At 48.8% G+C, this 14098-nt stretch overlaps 1 protein-coding gene across 1 annotated transcript in view; it reads right to left on the bottom strand.

Moving 5' to 3' along the window:
• The window catches only part of COL5A1 (collagen, type V, alpha 1), a 128398-nt gene that overhangs the window by 49210 nt on the left and 65090 nt on the right, over positions 1 to 14098 (bottom strand). Inside the window, exons 15-25 of the mRNA XM_009892325.1 lie at positions 13832 to 13888; positions 13653 to 13706; positions 12952 to 13005; positions 12060 to 12113; positions 9247 to 9300; positions 8261 to 8314; positions 6783 to 6827; positions 3924 to 3977; positions 2609 to 2653; positions 1857 to 1910; positions 1186 to 1230 (exon numbers count right to left, since the gene is read on the bottom strand). Of these exons, the coding sequence (XP_009890627.1) occupies positions 1186 to 1230; positions 1857 to 1910; positions 2609 to 2653; positions 3924 to 3977; positions 6783 to 6827; positions 8261 to 8314; positions 9247 to 9300; positions 12060 to 12113; positions 12952 to 13005; positions 13653 to 13706; positions 13832 to 13888 (570 nt within the window). The remainder of the gene's footprint in view (positions 1 to 1185; positions 1231 to 1856; positions 1911 to 2608; positions 2654 to 3923; positions 3978 to 6782; positions 6828 to 8260; positions 8315 to 9246; positions 9301 to 12059; positions 12114 to 12951; positions 13006 to 13652; positions 13707 to 13831; positions 13889 to 14098) is intronic.

Genomic DNA, 14098 nt, shown 5'->3' with positions numbered 1-14098 from the left:
AAAAACAAACGGAAAATCAACAGCTGCAATGGTCAGAGTCTCCAAAACAGCAGAGGATGGCGCTTTTCAGACACATATCTTGCTTTTCCCAGCTCCAAAAGGCTGCAGAGAGGTGAGTCTGTCAGAAAAGCTGCTGGGCCTTGTAGGACTCTGCTTATGTCTGTGGGCAGAGTTGTTCTAGCATCCCGGGGTGCTGCAGCATCAGTGCAGACAGGCATGATACAGCAACGAGAGCTCCGCAGGGGACGCCGGAGCATGAGGCATCGAGCCGCCGTCCTGCTGAGCGGGTACGATGCTGCGCAGGTTGGAGGCTATCAAACTATGGGGCTCACTGGACCAAGAAGTGCCCACTCTCTGGTGACAAATGGCAAGGTGATTAACCAGCAAAGGACTAGTGGAGCTGCCCCACTTGGCCGTGCCTGCTGCTTTAACATCGTTCAACGATTACCTTTTTAATTAAGCACGCCCCTGATTTCCCACACCACCGAGGAGTGCCACCGCTGCTGCGAGCGTGTGACTCAGCAGTGAGACCAGAGAGGCCGTTATCTGGCAGAACTGCTGATGTGCTCCTTTTGCGGGAGAATTATCGATAATTTGAGTCCACCCCACGCTGCCAACACAAGCAGGGGATTCTCCCGGGGCGCACGCCGCATCCCTGCTCGACGGGAGCTGAGCAAACGCCCGGAGAATTGCTCCTCTGTAGGCAAAACTGTCCCCCTTGCTTAAACCCTGATGGCCCCGGGGCTGCCGGGGGGAACCGAGGTCGGCACCTACGCCACGTCCACAGCCGCGGAGACTCAGGGAGAGCTGGCGCAGGCCGGGAGGGGGCAGAGGGAGGGGATCCCGGCTGAGCCAGCCGAATCCACGGGCTCTTCCCATTACCATCCCGCTCAGACTTCCAGGCATTTAGCCCAGAGAAAAAGACAATGTTCAGTCCCCTCCGAACGTTTTACCATAGGCTTTCTTCAAAATGTTTCTCTTAAGATGGGAAATGAATGCAAATATTATGAATTAGAGGTAAACCGTGTTTTCTTGTCTCTTTACTGTCTGGAATGAGACGCATTAGACTTTCATAGACACGGCTGCAAGCAGATGTTGCATATGGGGCAAAGGAGCAGCTGAAGTAGTAAATGCATATTAATGGTAACAGTTGTCTTAAGTCAGAGCTGCAGTATTTAAACGTACTTTCTCTCCTGGGGGACCGATGGCGCCTTGTGGACCTGGAAGACCCTGTAAAAAGAAAAAAAATCTAGAGTCACTAAGGAACAAGTTATTTGTTCCAAGTACGTTTTGGCAGTGCCTCAGCTGAGCATCATTCTAGTGCCTGCGACGGCTGGGGATTTCCCCGGCTCCATTCATTCTCAACATGTCTTGCAATAGACGATAAAATTCCATTTTTGCACGGCATGCCTCCGCCGGAGAGCTGCACTGCTCCGCCGTGTGCAGCCAGGCTCATCCCCAGGATGGAAACAGAGATGCTCTGAGGAGCGAGACTTGCTGAGAGCCGTGGGGAAGGCTGACAGCAAGGCTTGGACATCTGTATTACCCATCTGGCTCCAGAGCAACCGGACTGTGGGATGCTAAAAATCAGGCATGAGCCACAAGAGGCGGCTCGGCCGAAGAGACTCCGTAGACTTGGGTTTGGCTATGCAATGCGGCAGCAAAACCCAGGTGAGAACCAGGGCGGGGATCTGAAACTGGGAGCACTTTCAGGAAGATTTTGGGTCAGCAATACATCGTCAAGCCAACTCCCAGCGAATCCCTTCATTGCTGGTCCCATCGCTGGCAGGGCAGCGAAGCCTGTGCAAAATTATCCTTCCTTTGTCCTACCCAGAGAAAAGGAGTTTTCCTCTTACCTGAGCACCTGGGTTACCCTGCTGTCCTGGGGGACCCGGCTCGCCTTGAGGACCCTGCGAGGAGAAAAGGGCAGAGCTGACGGCAGGAAAGGCGAGAGCGGAGCTGGTGCTGCCTCGGGCACCGTGGCTCCCGTCCCCTGCACAGCCCTGCGCCCTCGCACCGCGTCTCCACACCCTCTCTAACCCACCGCCGGGAATCGAGAGCTCCTGGGAAAGGGAAAGTGCTTCTCCCCCCGGTGGGATGGGGAGGGGTGAAGTTATTTCAGGGCACACTCACTTCTCTGCAGGGCCATGCAGCCCCAATTTGCTGAGCAGGGCTTTAACGCTACCTGGCTTTGCACGGGCTCTTCTGCAGGGAGCCCACTTCATCCGCTTGGTACAAAGCATGAGGCACGTAAAGATATTTTTTTTCCTCTCAGTTAAATTACTATATTTTGATATTCATTAGGACAACACACATCTCAATGAAAGTGTTTGATCTTTCATGGGGAAATAATGTGTAATTCCATCAGAAATTACAATAAATTAACATCCATGTGCTGTAGGAAGATACCTTCTGTGGTTTTCACAGGCTCTGATAGGAATCTAGACCAGGCTAAAAAGCTATTAGCAAATCTAATTTAATAGAGTACATTTTAGTGGGGGGTTGGAACTAGATGATCTTTAAGGTCCCTTCCAACCCAAACCATCCTATGATTCTATGAGTCTATATAATATCTGAACTGTCTGTGAAATTTGCAGTGAAAACTTACCACATTCCCCTTGGGACCTGTTTGTCCATCCATACCAGCCACACCCTGAGAAAGGAGTTAAAAAACAGCACTGAGAAAATACCTTGTTACTTTGCACCACAAAAGCAGAGAAATCCCCATAAAAATAACAAAATATCAGGAGGCCCTTTGGACCTTGTGGAATGGGAACAATTTTCTAAAGGTGTCTGGTAGAGCAGCCAATTCCACAGATTCAGTTTACACTTTAAAAAGTCATTTCAGTGTTTTCCCCACTGGGTTAACCTGCCTGCGAGGCAGAATCAGCACCAGGTCGAGTAAATCCCGGCTAAGTACCGCGGCCCATCGCCTCCTACAGTGGGCAGGCACGGAGTAGCAAATGAAAAGGAAAAATTGGACAAAAGACCTCACTTGGGACGTGAATACATCATTCAACGAGGCAGCGGGTGAAGCCAACGGGGCCGCACTGCCTCGTGCCAAAATAAGGATCTGACCACAAAAGGCAACCGAGGTCAAACGTAGCCTGAGCATCTTCATTAAGGGGGTTAACATGGCACATGGTTAACTGGAGATGTGCCGCTGGCGGTTCCCCTGTCACCGTTTTGCTCTGGGGCAGGGTAAGGTACCTGGGTGTAACGGCATGCTCGTGGGAGATGAGACAGTTTTGGAGCAGATCCTGAAACCTCATTAAATTTCAGCAGGACTAGGAGCTCAGAGGGAAGATGTCTTTAAATTTCAGCAGGAGTAGGAGCTCAGAGGGAAGATGTCTTTGTGTCCCAGGAGTGGTTAAGGGCTTCACAACGCTCACCATTAAACGCTGACCCCTTTAGCTCTAGCAGCAGCCCGAGTTTTGGGTTTTAAGTTCTGGGACTTCAGCGAGCTGCAGTGATTTACGGAGAGAGCCTTTGCCTCAGCACTTCCAGCAGCGCCCGACAGGTAAGGTGACTGTCTCCCGAATAAAAAACGGCATGTTCTTTCCTTGGCTTTCGCCCGAAATATGAACAAACTGCTTTAAAGTCTCACCAGCCCTCAGGCAAAAGTTAATAGCAAAGCCACTGTGCTAATAACTCTCATTCTTCCCTTTCAGCCTGAGTGAGGCATTAATATTTACTCAGGTGGGCCAAATCTTGAGCTGCCGTAAATGGACGTGACGCCACTGAAAATGGGAGAGAATATGGACTTTCGAGACCTAACTTTTTTTGAACACCACTTGTTTTCATTGCACAGATGTGTAACATTATGCAGCTGTATTATCTGTTTAAAGACTAATGGGGACAGGCTATGCCTCCCGGGAAGCTCAGCTGCCTGTCTGAGGAGGGCACCAGCCCCGGGAACTCACCGGTGGCCCCGGGGGTCCCGGCGGCCCCTTCGGTCCCAGCAGTCCTCGGGGTCCCTGTTGGGGGAAAACAAACGGGATTAGTGTTTCCAGCCCCTCTCTGTGCTGCCGTGAGCGTGGACTGGGGTGAGCACGTGCACGGCTGAGCATCGGAATTACACGGCAATGACTTTGCTGGTTTTGCAACAGCAGCAGCTTTCTTGGTTTACAAACCTGTAAGAGAAATCCTGCGTGCACATATCCTTGAATTACAAAGATAAATAATATAGGCACAGACATTTATTCTTTGGATTGGAAGAAGGCCCACTTAAAACCAACTATTTTTTATTAATTTAATCATATTCCTGGATTACCCTGTAAAGCACACAATGATGCAAAACACTTTGCAGCCAAGTCATTCTAGCCGGGAAGTATTATGAAAAATGACCTGGTGCCACTAATGGATCATTAAGGTTAGCATTTCAAAATCTCTCCAAATTTCATTTTAATTATTGACAATCTATACAACTCAGCAAGGCGGGAAAAGGTTTTCAGCCTGCAGCATAAATGTACATTTTCAAAGGCATTTGGTTCTTAAACCTTAACCAGTCGGGACTCCTGGTATCATGGTGTTTTCTTTCCATTTCTAGCATCCTCACCGGATTTAACCTCACGTCACCTCCAGGCAAACGGGTAGGATTGGAGCATCCTATTGAATAAGCCACCACATGGCAGAAGATTTGTATTTGTTCCATAGGAAGATTTGCAAATCACAGCCCAGCATCTCCTCTACCTTGCGCCTCCAGGGAGGTTTGTAGGAAAAGGAAAGGGATGGGGTCTTGTGTGCACTCAGCTGCAGATCTGAAAGCTCACCTTTTAAACGCGGGCCCTTGCTTAAATTAGGCACCGTAGGGGAACTCTGGGTATTTATAAGGATGGCACTCATTCACTGTCACAGAGGAAAATCGTTCTTGATTGATGGGCAGCTTTATCTGTCTGCCCAAATATTATATTCTCCTTTTTATTATGCAGAGAGGACAGAGGAATTAAAAAGAAATGTTATAGGATAAAATAGGAGACGTTAAGAAAGTATTTGATCTTGGAGACTGCGGAGACTGCAAAAAACGCAGTTTGCAGCAAAAACTGGATGCATCGACCCAGTGGTCTGTCCCTGCCACCAGAGACCTTCACGGGCTAAAACCTTGCACGCTGAGCCCCAGCAGAGCAGAAACTCTGCTTGTATCAGCTGGTGATAGGAACTGGAAGGAAATGGAGCAGGATGAAGAGAAACAAATTTTGAAGTCTCACCATTAAATTTCGAAAGACCCTCTTTTGGCTCAGGGCCGAGAAAAAGACAAGCATGCAGATTTAGGGGATATATATTATCGACAAAAATTTCCTATAATGCAATTTAAACCTTTACTCTGGCCATCACAGATATTTTTACTCGTGTTGCCGAAATAAAAATAAACCTCTCTGCATGCATTATCATCATTTAAGTTCCTCTTTTGTTACTGTGTTACCTGAGCACATAAACGCTTTTAAGAAGTTAATAACCCATAAGTTATTGCTTAGACATGTGCTAAGGAGGATAGCTGAGTTGATTAATCTTTCCCAGAAGTTAATCAGACATCTCGTCTATAATTTAGTTCCAGTGAGTCCATAAATGCCAACCCTTCTCTTTCTGTCATGAAGTGTGTCCAACAGTTCTCATCAATTACGCTCAGGCCTCCACGCTGGGCCTTAGAACAACAAAATAAGACATTTTGAAAGCAAGGCCGATGGTAAATGATAGATAGTTAATGTTCTTTTCATAACAAAGGAAATGCATTTGGGATGAAATAAGCAGCCAACAACCCTACTATATGCAAAAATCTACAGACAGCCAGAAGCAGAGTTGAGCATTGCCAATAAAGTCAAAAATACTCGGTATCGGGGGAAAAAAAATGCTTTCAGAGTCTCAAATTGACAACTCAACTGTTTCTTTTCAGTGGGATATTCCCTGAAAGCATTTCTTTGGGCCAGCCAAGAGAATTTTGTCTAACCCCACTAGCATCTCCTCTTAACCTTATCAATCCCAGGAACCCCCTGCTTGGTGAGCCCTGCTCCAGCTGCTCCAGCAGTGGCCGCGTGTGGAGGCCCCAACATTGACAAACTCTGCAGATTTACGAAGTTTCGTGCACTGTGAACGGAATACTGACCCCACTGAAATCAGGGCTTAAAGTGCCCCTCGAGCTCAATCCTGCCAGGATCTCATCCTGAGATTTAAAAGGGATCACTCACACCGCACAAAACAAAGTGCGCAGGTGAGAGGGCTGCGTGGCTAATGGCTACCGTTACCTGCACCATGGCAGACAAAACCTTTTCTCATTAGAATTTGCTATGAACACTCACAAAAACTCTATTTCACGTATGTTTACCGTGCATAATTTCTACCCCTGCCTACCTACCTGAATCCTAAATAACACATCAAGAAAAAAGATACATGCAGGAAAGGTGTAAGACCAATCTAAGCTAAGCTTTACATTTGAAATTATAGGGCTTAATTTCCAAATGCTAGCCAGGGAGCAATCACAATCGATGGGAATTTCACTCATTAAAAAAAAATACAAAATATAAACAAAAAAAAACCCAGAAAATATCTTCTCTTCTTGGTAGCCATTATCGTAGTGAAAAATAAAGCAAACCATGGTTTTTACAGCAAAGACAACTCTCTAAACCGTTCATGAGGATCTTCAAGCAAGAGAGGTCCCTACAGGACCTCACAGGTCTTGCTTAGCACCAGCAGAGCTGCCCCACGGGACCCCTAAACCACTGTTATCACATCAAAACATTGACCAAAGCCATGCTGCTGTACGTCACGCCAAAGGAGGGGATACTCACGGGTTCTCCAGGTAGACCTCTGGGTCCAACTTCTCCATCATCTCCCTGCTCAGCAGCGAAGGCACAGAGAGAAGCAGCAAAAGAGAGAGAACAAACCAGTTATATTTCAGTCACATCACAGGTGTTTCATTCTTGTTAAATAATAATCACAGAGAAAACCAGCTTCCCTGGAGTAATAAAAGGGTAGCCGTGCATAAGGAAGACCTCGTAAGCCCCGAGACTAACACTGCGTGTGCAGAATTTACCAGGGATTAGAAATGCTGTAAGGATACTTCATAATTCATGTCGATGTTTATAAAGATGGATTTTGCTAATAGACAAGATATTGTAGAAACAATTCAGGGCATGCAAGTCAATAACCACAAGATTTAGCACCAAACGGAATGGCGAGCCAGCATGGGAGTGCTGCCCTGGGAACGTGATTTAGCCAAATTAGGGCTCCTCAGCTAAGCCAGAGGCAGCAAAAGGGTAATTCTTCATCCCTCCACTCCCATCTCCTGCTGATGCCCCCACAGATCCCCTGGGAGTTTTAGATGGTGCTTCCCCCGAGTTGCTTTTAAATCATCCAAAACCTGAGGCTCCCTCTTCGTAAATCAATCTCAGCAGCCAGCCCTTGTAAACCCTCCTCTTCTGATGATAAAATTCATGCTCTTCTTCCCAGCTATGCCCTCCGAGCTTCTCTCCTCGCACACTTCCAATGGTTTCTTTTTCTCTTTAGGATTAAAGTTCTCCAGACACTCGTTCTCCCCCCGCAGGACACAGGTTTGGTCTTTTCAACTTCAAAGCACTTTACGGCCGCAACTAATTAATCCTCACAACCTCGTGGTGAGGAAGGTGTTATTATCTGTGCTTTGCAGAGGAAACAAATAGCCAAAGGTGGAAAGCAAACATCATGGAAGGGAATTAGAGGCTGGGAAATCCACACTCGCTCCTCCAATTAAACCTCACTCACTCCTCACAGCCACGGCTTCAGCATTTTCAATCTCTCCTCTTAAACCAGCCATTCCGGGCTGGTAATCACTTAGTTTGAGCTTTGCTAAAGGCCTTCGACTATTGACTAAATAGCGTGGAAGGAGAAGCGAACAATTTAATCTTCGATTCCCACGACTGTCTGGAATTTCTCTTCCCCAAGCCCTGCTGCAATTTGCTGGGTGTTAGAAAATCAGAAGTGACAGTTTGCTCACCTAGAGCATGAGCATTTTTCTTGTGTTATTTTCTTCTTTTAACAAAAACTGACTTTTCTGACCAGATCTTTAAAACCAAATCCTTTTCTCTTTCATTCCCATCTCCTTGCTGCGCTTCCCTCTGGCCACAGCCACCCGCAGCATCCCCCGGCCACAAGGACCGGCGGCAGACGACATGCCGGTGCTCACGCGCGGGCTGCTCTTGCCATGTCTCTGGCTGATATTGCATCTGCTTCTTGTTTCCAGCAGTTAGTTAGGAATTCAGAAGACTGCCAAATCCAGAGATAGACTTACCCTCTCCCCATCCTCTCCGGGTGCCCCCGGGGGTCCGTGGGGGCCTGGCTCACCCTATAAAGGAAAGGCAGGGAAAGCTTCAGAGAAGGCAGATACGCTCTGGCAATGGAAAACATTGGGTGACGTTGATAAACCAAGCAACGGGCTCGACTTTTCTGCCTGCCCCATGTGCTGAAGGTACTCATACCCTCAGGGGTCCCGTCCCTGTGCTCTCTGCAGCAGCAGCCCCTCTCCACCTGCCCAGGGCACGCGTGGGCTCCAGCACCGACAGACCGACCTCCTCCAGCGGCCAGAGCTCACGGCATTTACTGGTGCCACTTCGGCAGCGGTCTGGGAACCCAGCAGGCACCGTGGCTCCTTCAGGAGAGGAACTCGGGCTCCACACGCAGTTATTACTGTACTGTATGGAATGCTATTCCATTTCTGGCTGATTAAGCATCTCTCTCAGGCACCGTCTTCCCTTTCCTGTGTAGCTTGTAATCACGACGCAATCTCCGCTGTTCAAACTCTCCCCTGCTTTATGTAGCAATGGCTGCACTCTCTGGGGAGGGGGGGCACGAACAGCCTGCCAAAATAACCAGCTTCTTCCATTTTTTTCCCCCCATTGTTTAATTATAAGGCAAAGAGAAGAATCCCATTATGTTTTGGGCAATTTCCATCCGCGACTGCACTGTCTAAAAGCAGGTTTTGCTTCTTGCTGTATTTTTCAGTCTGAATTTCATTAAGGTGATTTTTTTTTTTCCCCTCTTTCCAATTTCAAGCAATCCCAGAAGGATCTTGCAGCTTCCTGCAATGTGAACACTGATCCTGGGAGGGATGCTGTGGCATCCTGCACGTTCTTACAGGACACTTTCATCCTCTCCTAATTGCACCATTGTGGCTCGTCCCCAGCAATAGCTGCCCCCCTCCCAGCACCTCCCAGCCACCTCCTCCCACCGAGGTTTCATTGCAGATGGTGGCCAGAAGACAAGCGGAAGATAACTTACTCTATTTCCCTTCTCACCAGGTAAACCAGCCAAGCCATCAAACCCTCGGTCACCCTAAAAGAAAAAAAAAAAACAATTTAGTACTCATTTCCACCTGCTGTTGAATATCTTCCCAATTTGTTTCTTTTCTATGTCAAGAAAGGATTGATTTTCTCCGTCAGACATTCGGCCTTCACCTCCCATCAGACCAGTGATGATTTCAAAGTTATAGATTTAAAAAAGGAAAAAGCTCAAAGTCATTTTACCTCCTCCCTCTTCCCCCAGCACCCGCAGTTTTAAATGTTTTTCCATGTGGATTTCAAAGCTTCTCAGGGTGACTTCTCCATGATCTAAAGCATCACCCTTACGGACAAGTTCTTCTAGTCCAACTATTTATTTACTTATTTATTTTTAATTCCATGGAATTACAAACGACAATCCACTGGTGAGTAAATTGGACACCAGTATACCCACACCTGCCAACAGGTCCCCAAACACCACCCTGAGCTTTTCTGCAATCCAGCCCATACATCCGTTTGTCCTCCTGGACACTCTGGGGAAACAAATATATATACAAATAAATTCTGGAAACTGTCTTAATGAAGTCTAGGTCAGAAGACAGATCTGTTTTGACCTAAACAGGAGTGTCATCAGCTGGTAAATTTGGTGACTTCACATGGATGCAAAAGATGCATCTCCATGCCACCCTCCCAAAAGTGAGACCAGTTGTGAGATCGGGGGTGTATAGGGGATATACAGCCCCAAACCACTGATACCGGGAAGGCAAACCAAGGCAAGGATGGGTCCCAGCCATTCCTCTTTTCCTACACATCGCCAGGAGCTCCTGCCACTGCCCACCGCTGGAAATGCAGCTCTGGGCCAAACAGAGCTTTGGGCATCCTTCCGGGGAGCACGACGCCAAGTCCAAAACAATAAGCTCTGCTAAAAGGCCGGGCGTGTTAATTTGTGCTTGGCAGCGTGTTGAGAAATTCATGCAACCTGACACTGGCAGAGCCCCAGCGGTGCTTGCCAGCATCTGCCTGCAAACGGCCGTGCAAATGTCCCCCAGGTGCGCTCCTCACGTCCCCTGTCCAGGTCCGTGGACGCTCCCGAAGGAAACGGGCAACGTTGAGAAATTCAAGTGTGAGGAAGGAAAGGCAAAACCCTAGTAGTGCTGAGAGCAGGCGGGCAGCAGGAGCGTGTCTTCCTGGGGGTTTTGCCCATGCCCACGCTGCTCCTCCAGGTTGGTATGTGGAGAGCTCGTGGTGGACCTGACCAAGCCACAAACCATAGAATCACAGAATGGTTTAGGTTGGAAAGGACCTTGAAGATCATCGAGTTCCAACCCCCCTGCCCTGGGCAGGGACACCTCCCCCCAGCCCAGGTTGCCCAAGGCCACGTCCAGCCTGGCCTTGAACACCTCCAGGGATGGGGCCTCAACAACCTCTCTGGGCAACCTGTTCCAGTGCCTCACCACCCTCAAAGTGAAAAACTTCTTCCTAATGTTTAATCTCAACCTGCCCTCTTCCAGTTTATAGCCCTTCCCCCTCGCCCTGTCGCTACATGCCCCAGTAAAAAGTCCCTCCCCAGCTCTCCTGTAGGCACTGGAAGGCCGCAATAAGATCTCCCCGGACCCTTCTCTTCTCCAGGCAAGAGAAGGCTTGTCCCTTGTTCCAGTCTCCTCTGTTCTGGGGGGAAACGGGGACAGGCATGCACAAAGACATCTTTTTCCCAAAAGCCTCCACTCTTTGGAAAAGAGAGAAGACATGGGGGTGTTTGCAAACTGCGGGTGACGCTGTCCCCTGACACCCAGGGCAGAAGGCAGCAGGTACCACCCAAGAGACAGAAAAGTCCCTTTTTCTCTTTAAAGAGGTGAAGTCACTTGTATCTTCACATACTAATGGTATGTGAAAATGGTACCAGCTCCTCCCTTCCACAAATCCTTTACCTACTGGCAGGGAAAGGAAAGCCGGCTGCACCCGAGCGGCTCAGGGGACAGAGCAGCCCGGCCGAGGTGCACCCAGGGCAACCGGCAGCTCTGACCTTTGCCAGGTCCCACAGCATCGCTCTGTCTCTGCTCACAGCAAATTTCCCTCTCCTTTCCAGCGCTGCTCGTTATTCTGTTTCCCTTCTTCCCTGGCATCCACTCCTTTGAGGGCAGTCGACGCTCATTAAAGCACTTTACTGGATAAATGATTTGCAGTCTCCTGTCTCTGTATCAAAACCCCCCATCTATTCCAGCTTTAAGTATCCACATAATAAAGTACTTAAACCTTCTAATACATGATTCCCTGAGCAAACTTTCTCTGCATTCAATTTCAGCGGAACAGCTTCTTTCTTGCTTGATAATACCAGCAGATCACAGCCAAATGAAGGGATTTTGTCTCAAATAAAAATATAGAGCATTAAAATTCCTCACCACGCCTTCTACATTTCCTCACCCAGTTAATAGGTATTATTCTGGTAGTTATATTTTAGGATGTTTCCAACTGTTCATTCATGTTTGTTTTTCGTAATTGGGATTCCAAAGTATTTGTTCTACAACTGCAGCCAAGGGAGCATATTTCATTCTTAAGAGGATCCAGCAATTTTTAAAAGTTGCATTAAAAAAAAAAAAATGGAAAAGAAAAGAAAAGAAAGATTGCTATTCTGCCTTCTAGGTGTGTGTTTAATTTCCCTCTCTCAAACGCAGAGCCCGTGACTTCACAGGACTCACTGGACCATTTCAACAACCTCCTCCAAGCAAGGTGGGCTCCTTCTGCCAAGGGTCCCTCAGTTCACGCGCGCTCAGGAGCAGATGCAATTTCTAAAAGCACACAAATACGTGGCGTTACCTTCGGTCCCGTCTGGCCGGGCATTCCCCGGGCACCGTCGCTGCCAGCTCGTCCCTGCAACAGAGCAAAGCAAAGTCAAATACAACGGGTAACGCCGGACCGTGGAGACATCTGCTCTCTGGTCTGTGTGTGAGTGCAGTTTGATTTCGGTTGGAGCTCGCCGGCGGGGGAGCAGCTCCCCTCGGCCAGGGAAAAAACACCGCTCTGGTTTTGAAGCAGCATCCCGGGCTCAGCCTGGCGCTAATGAGGGGTGTGAGACAAATGGCAGCGAAGTTGCTTCACACTACATGGGATGCCGGGAGATGGCCATTGATTTTAATTTGAAATAATGATCTTCCAGCACATTTTAAGACATGCTAATGATGATGTTCGCAAATTGAAATGAGATAAATTATTTTGTTTTAAAGACACAAAAGACTTTGTTTCTTCCTCTGGCAAGTTGAATCACGACAAGCCAGAGGATGGCATAAAATAAAAATCAGCACCGAGGATGTCGACAGAGCAAGCGAGCTCGATTTATACCAGCTCCCAAAACCCTCCCGGGGACTGGATCCTCCTCACGCGCTACCGAGACCTGGGGACTGTCCAAACCAGTCCAGAGCGTTTATGCAGCTACGACCCCAAAGTCACAGAGTCAAAAAAAAAAAAAAAAAGACAAAAGAGTGGGAAGCGTGGACTTGCAGTTCTCCCCACACCGCCTGGCTTTTAACTCCCATCCTCATTTGTGTCTGCCCAGATGGCCGGCGAGGCCCTGGACGAGCCACCGGCTGGCCACCCGCCCGCTCGCTCTTGTGCAACGCTCTCGGTGCTCCGAAATTGTTTGGCAGCAGAGACAGTTTCTAGCAGGAATTGTAGTTAATGCAGTCGTCAGCGCAGCTCCCAGGACACTCACCCTGCGGCCTGGTTTTCCTGCTGGACCGGGAGGACCCTGGATGCCTCGTGGACCCTGCGGTGCGTCAAGGAGAGAGGAAGAAATGCCATCACCCAAAGGCACGACAGACGGACCCAGTGCCTGCTGGCATCGCTGAGCAGGCGCTGCTGGGGCTGTGAAGGTCACCGGGGCTATGAAATGGCATGTGAACACCTCGAGCAGAGCCCGTGGTTCAAAATACACAGGAAAGGCTCAGGAGTGAGCATCTCTGGACAGGAACGGCACGCGTTTATCTATGAGGAAGCCTTTACCCTGAGAGCAGATCCATGTGGTGGAGACAAATCACTTCCCCCAGCATTAGAAAATGGGAACTTTCCCTAAATGCAGGATTTACGGCTTGGAGGAACAATTTCCTGAGCATTTGCAAACTCCCCGCATTCCAACCTATCTCGTACTTACAGGACTCCTCCGCAGATGTCTTTGCAGCAAAGGACTACCACCTGCAGAATTTTACACTGTTGGCTTAAAATTATGCCTTGAGTCTGCATTTGGATACTTGAAGGGACATTTATATGCAAAACAGATGTTCCCACACCTTCCTACTTTCAGCTGACACTGGGTTACTGAATCGCTCCTTCACAACAGCCTCTAAAGCAGCAGCGGCCGCTCCCCGCCTTCGCTTCCCCCACATCCCCCTGGTCGCCCAAGTTGCCCATACTCACCTGAGGTCCCATCTCTCCAGCTTCTCCCTTTAGTCCTCCACTACCCGGGGGTCCCTTTGGACAGAGAACATGATTTATTACATTTTTGCCCAACAGAACCCTTCATGCAGGTAACCCAGAGCATCCATGGAGCCGGTGCCAGCTGGGTCTGCTCTGTCCTCGCTTGCCCATTCACTTACCATGGGGCCCGGGCGCCCCGTCAGACCCATCGGACCCGCTGGTCCTCTCAGCGCCAGCTGCAACAGAAAGAGAAACGTTGCTCAGTTGGTGTCTCTGCTTTGTTGCCGCAATGGGACAAAGCCACCGTCGCGTCACCAGCCACACGTTCTCCCCACACCCACAGAACCACGAATTCCTTGGAGCAATGTCCACATCCTCAGTGAATTTACCCGAGAACATCCAACCTGCTGCCCCACCAAGTCTTTTCTGCATCCACCACTGGGCAA

The sequence above is a fragment of the Charadrius vociferus genome, unplaced genomic scaffold (genome assembly GCF_000708025.1).
Source record: "Charadrius vociferus isolate BGI_N301 unplaced genomic scaffold, ASM70802v2 scaffold549, whole genome shotgun sequence".
Classification (NCBI taxonomy): domain Eukaryota; kingdom Metazoa; phylum Chordata; class Aves; order Charadriiformes; family Charadriidae; genus Charadrius; species Charadrius vociferus.
The sequence above is the reverse complement of the archived record's forward strand: the minus strand, read 5'-3'. Positions and strand labels throughout refer to the sequence as shown.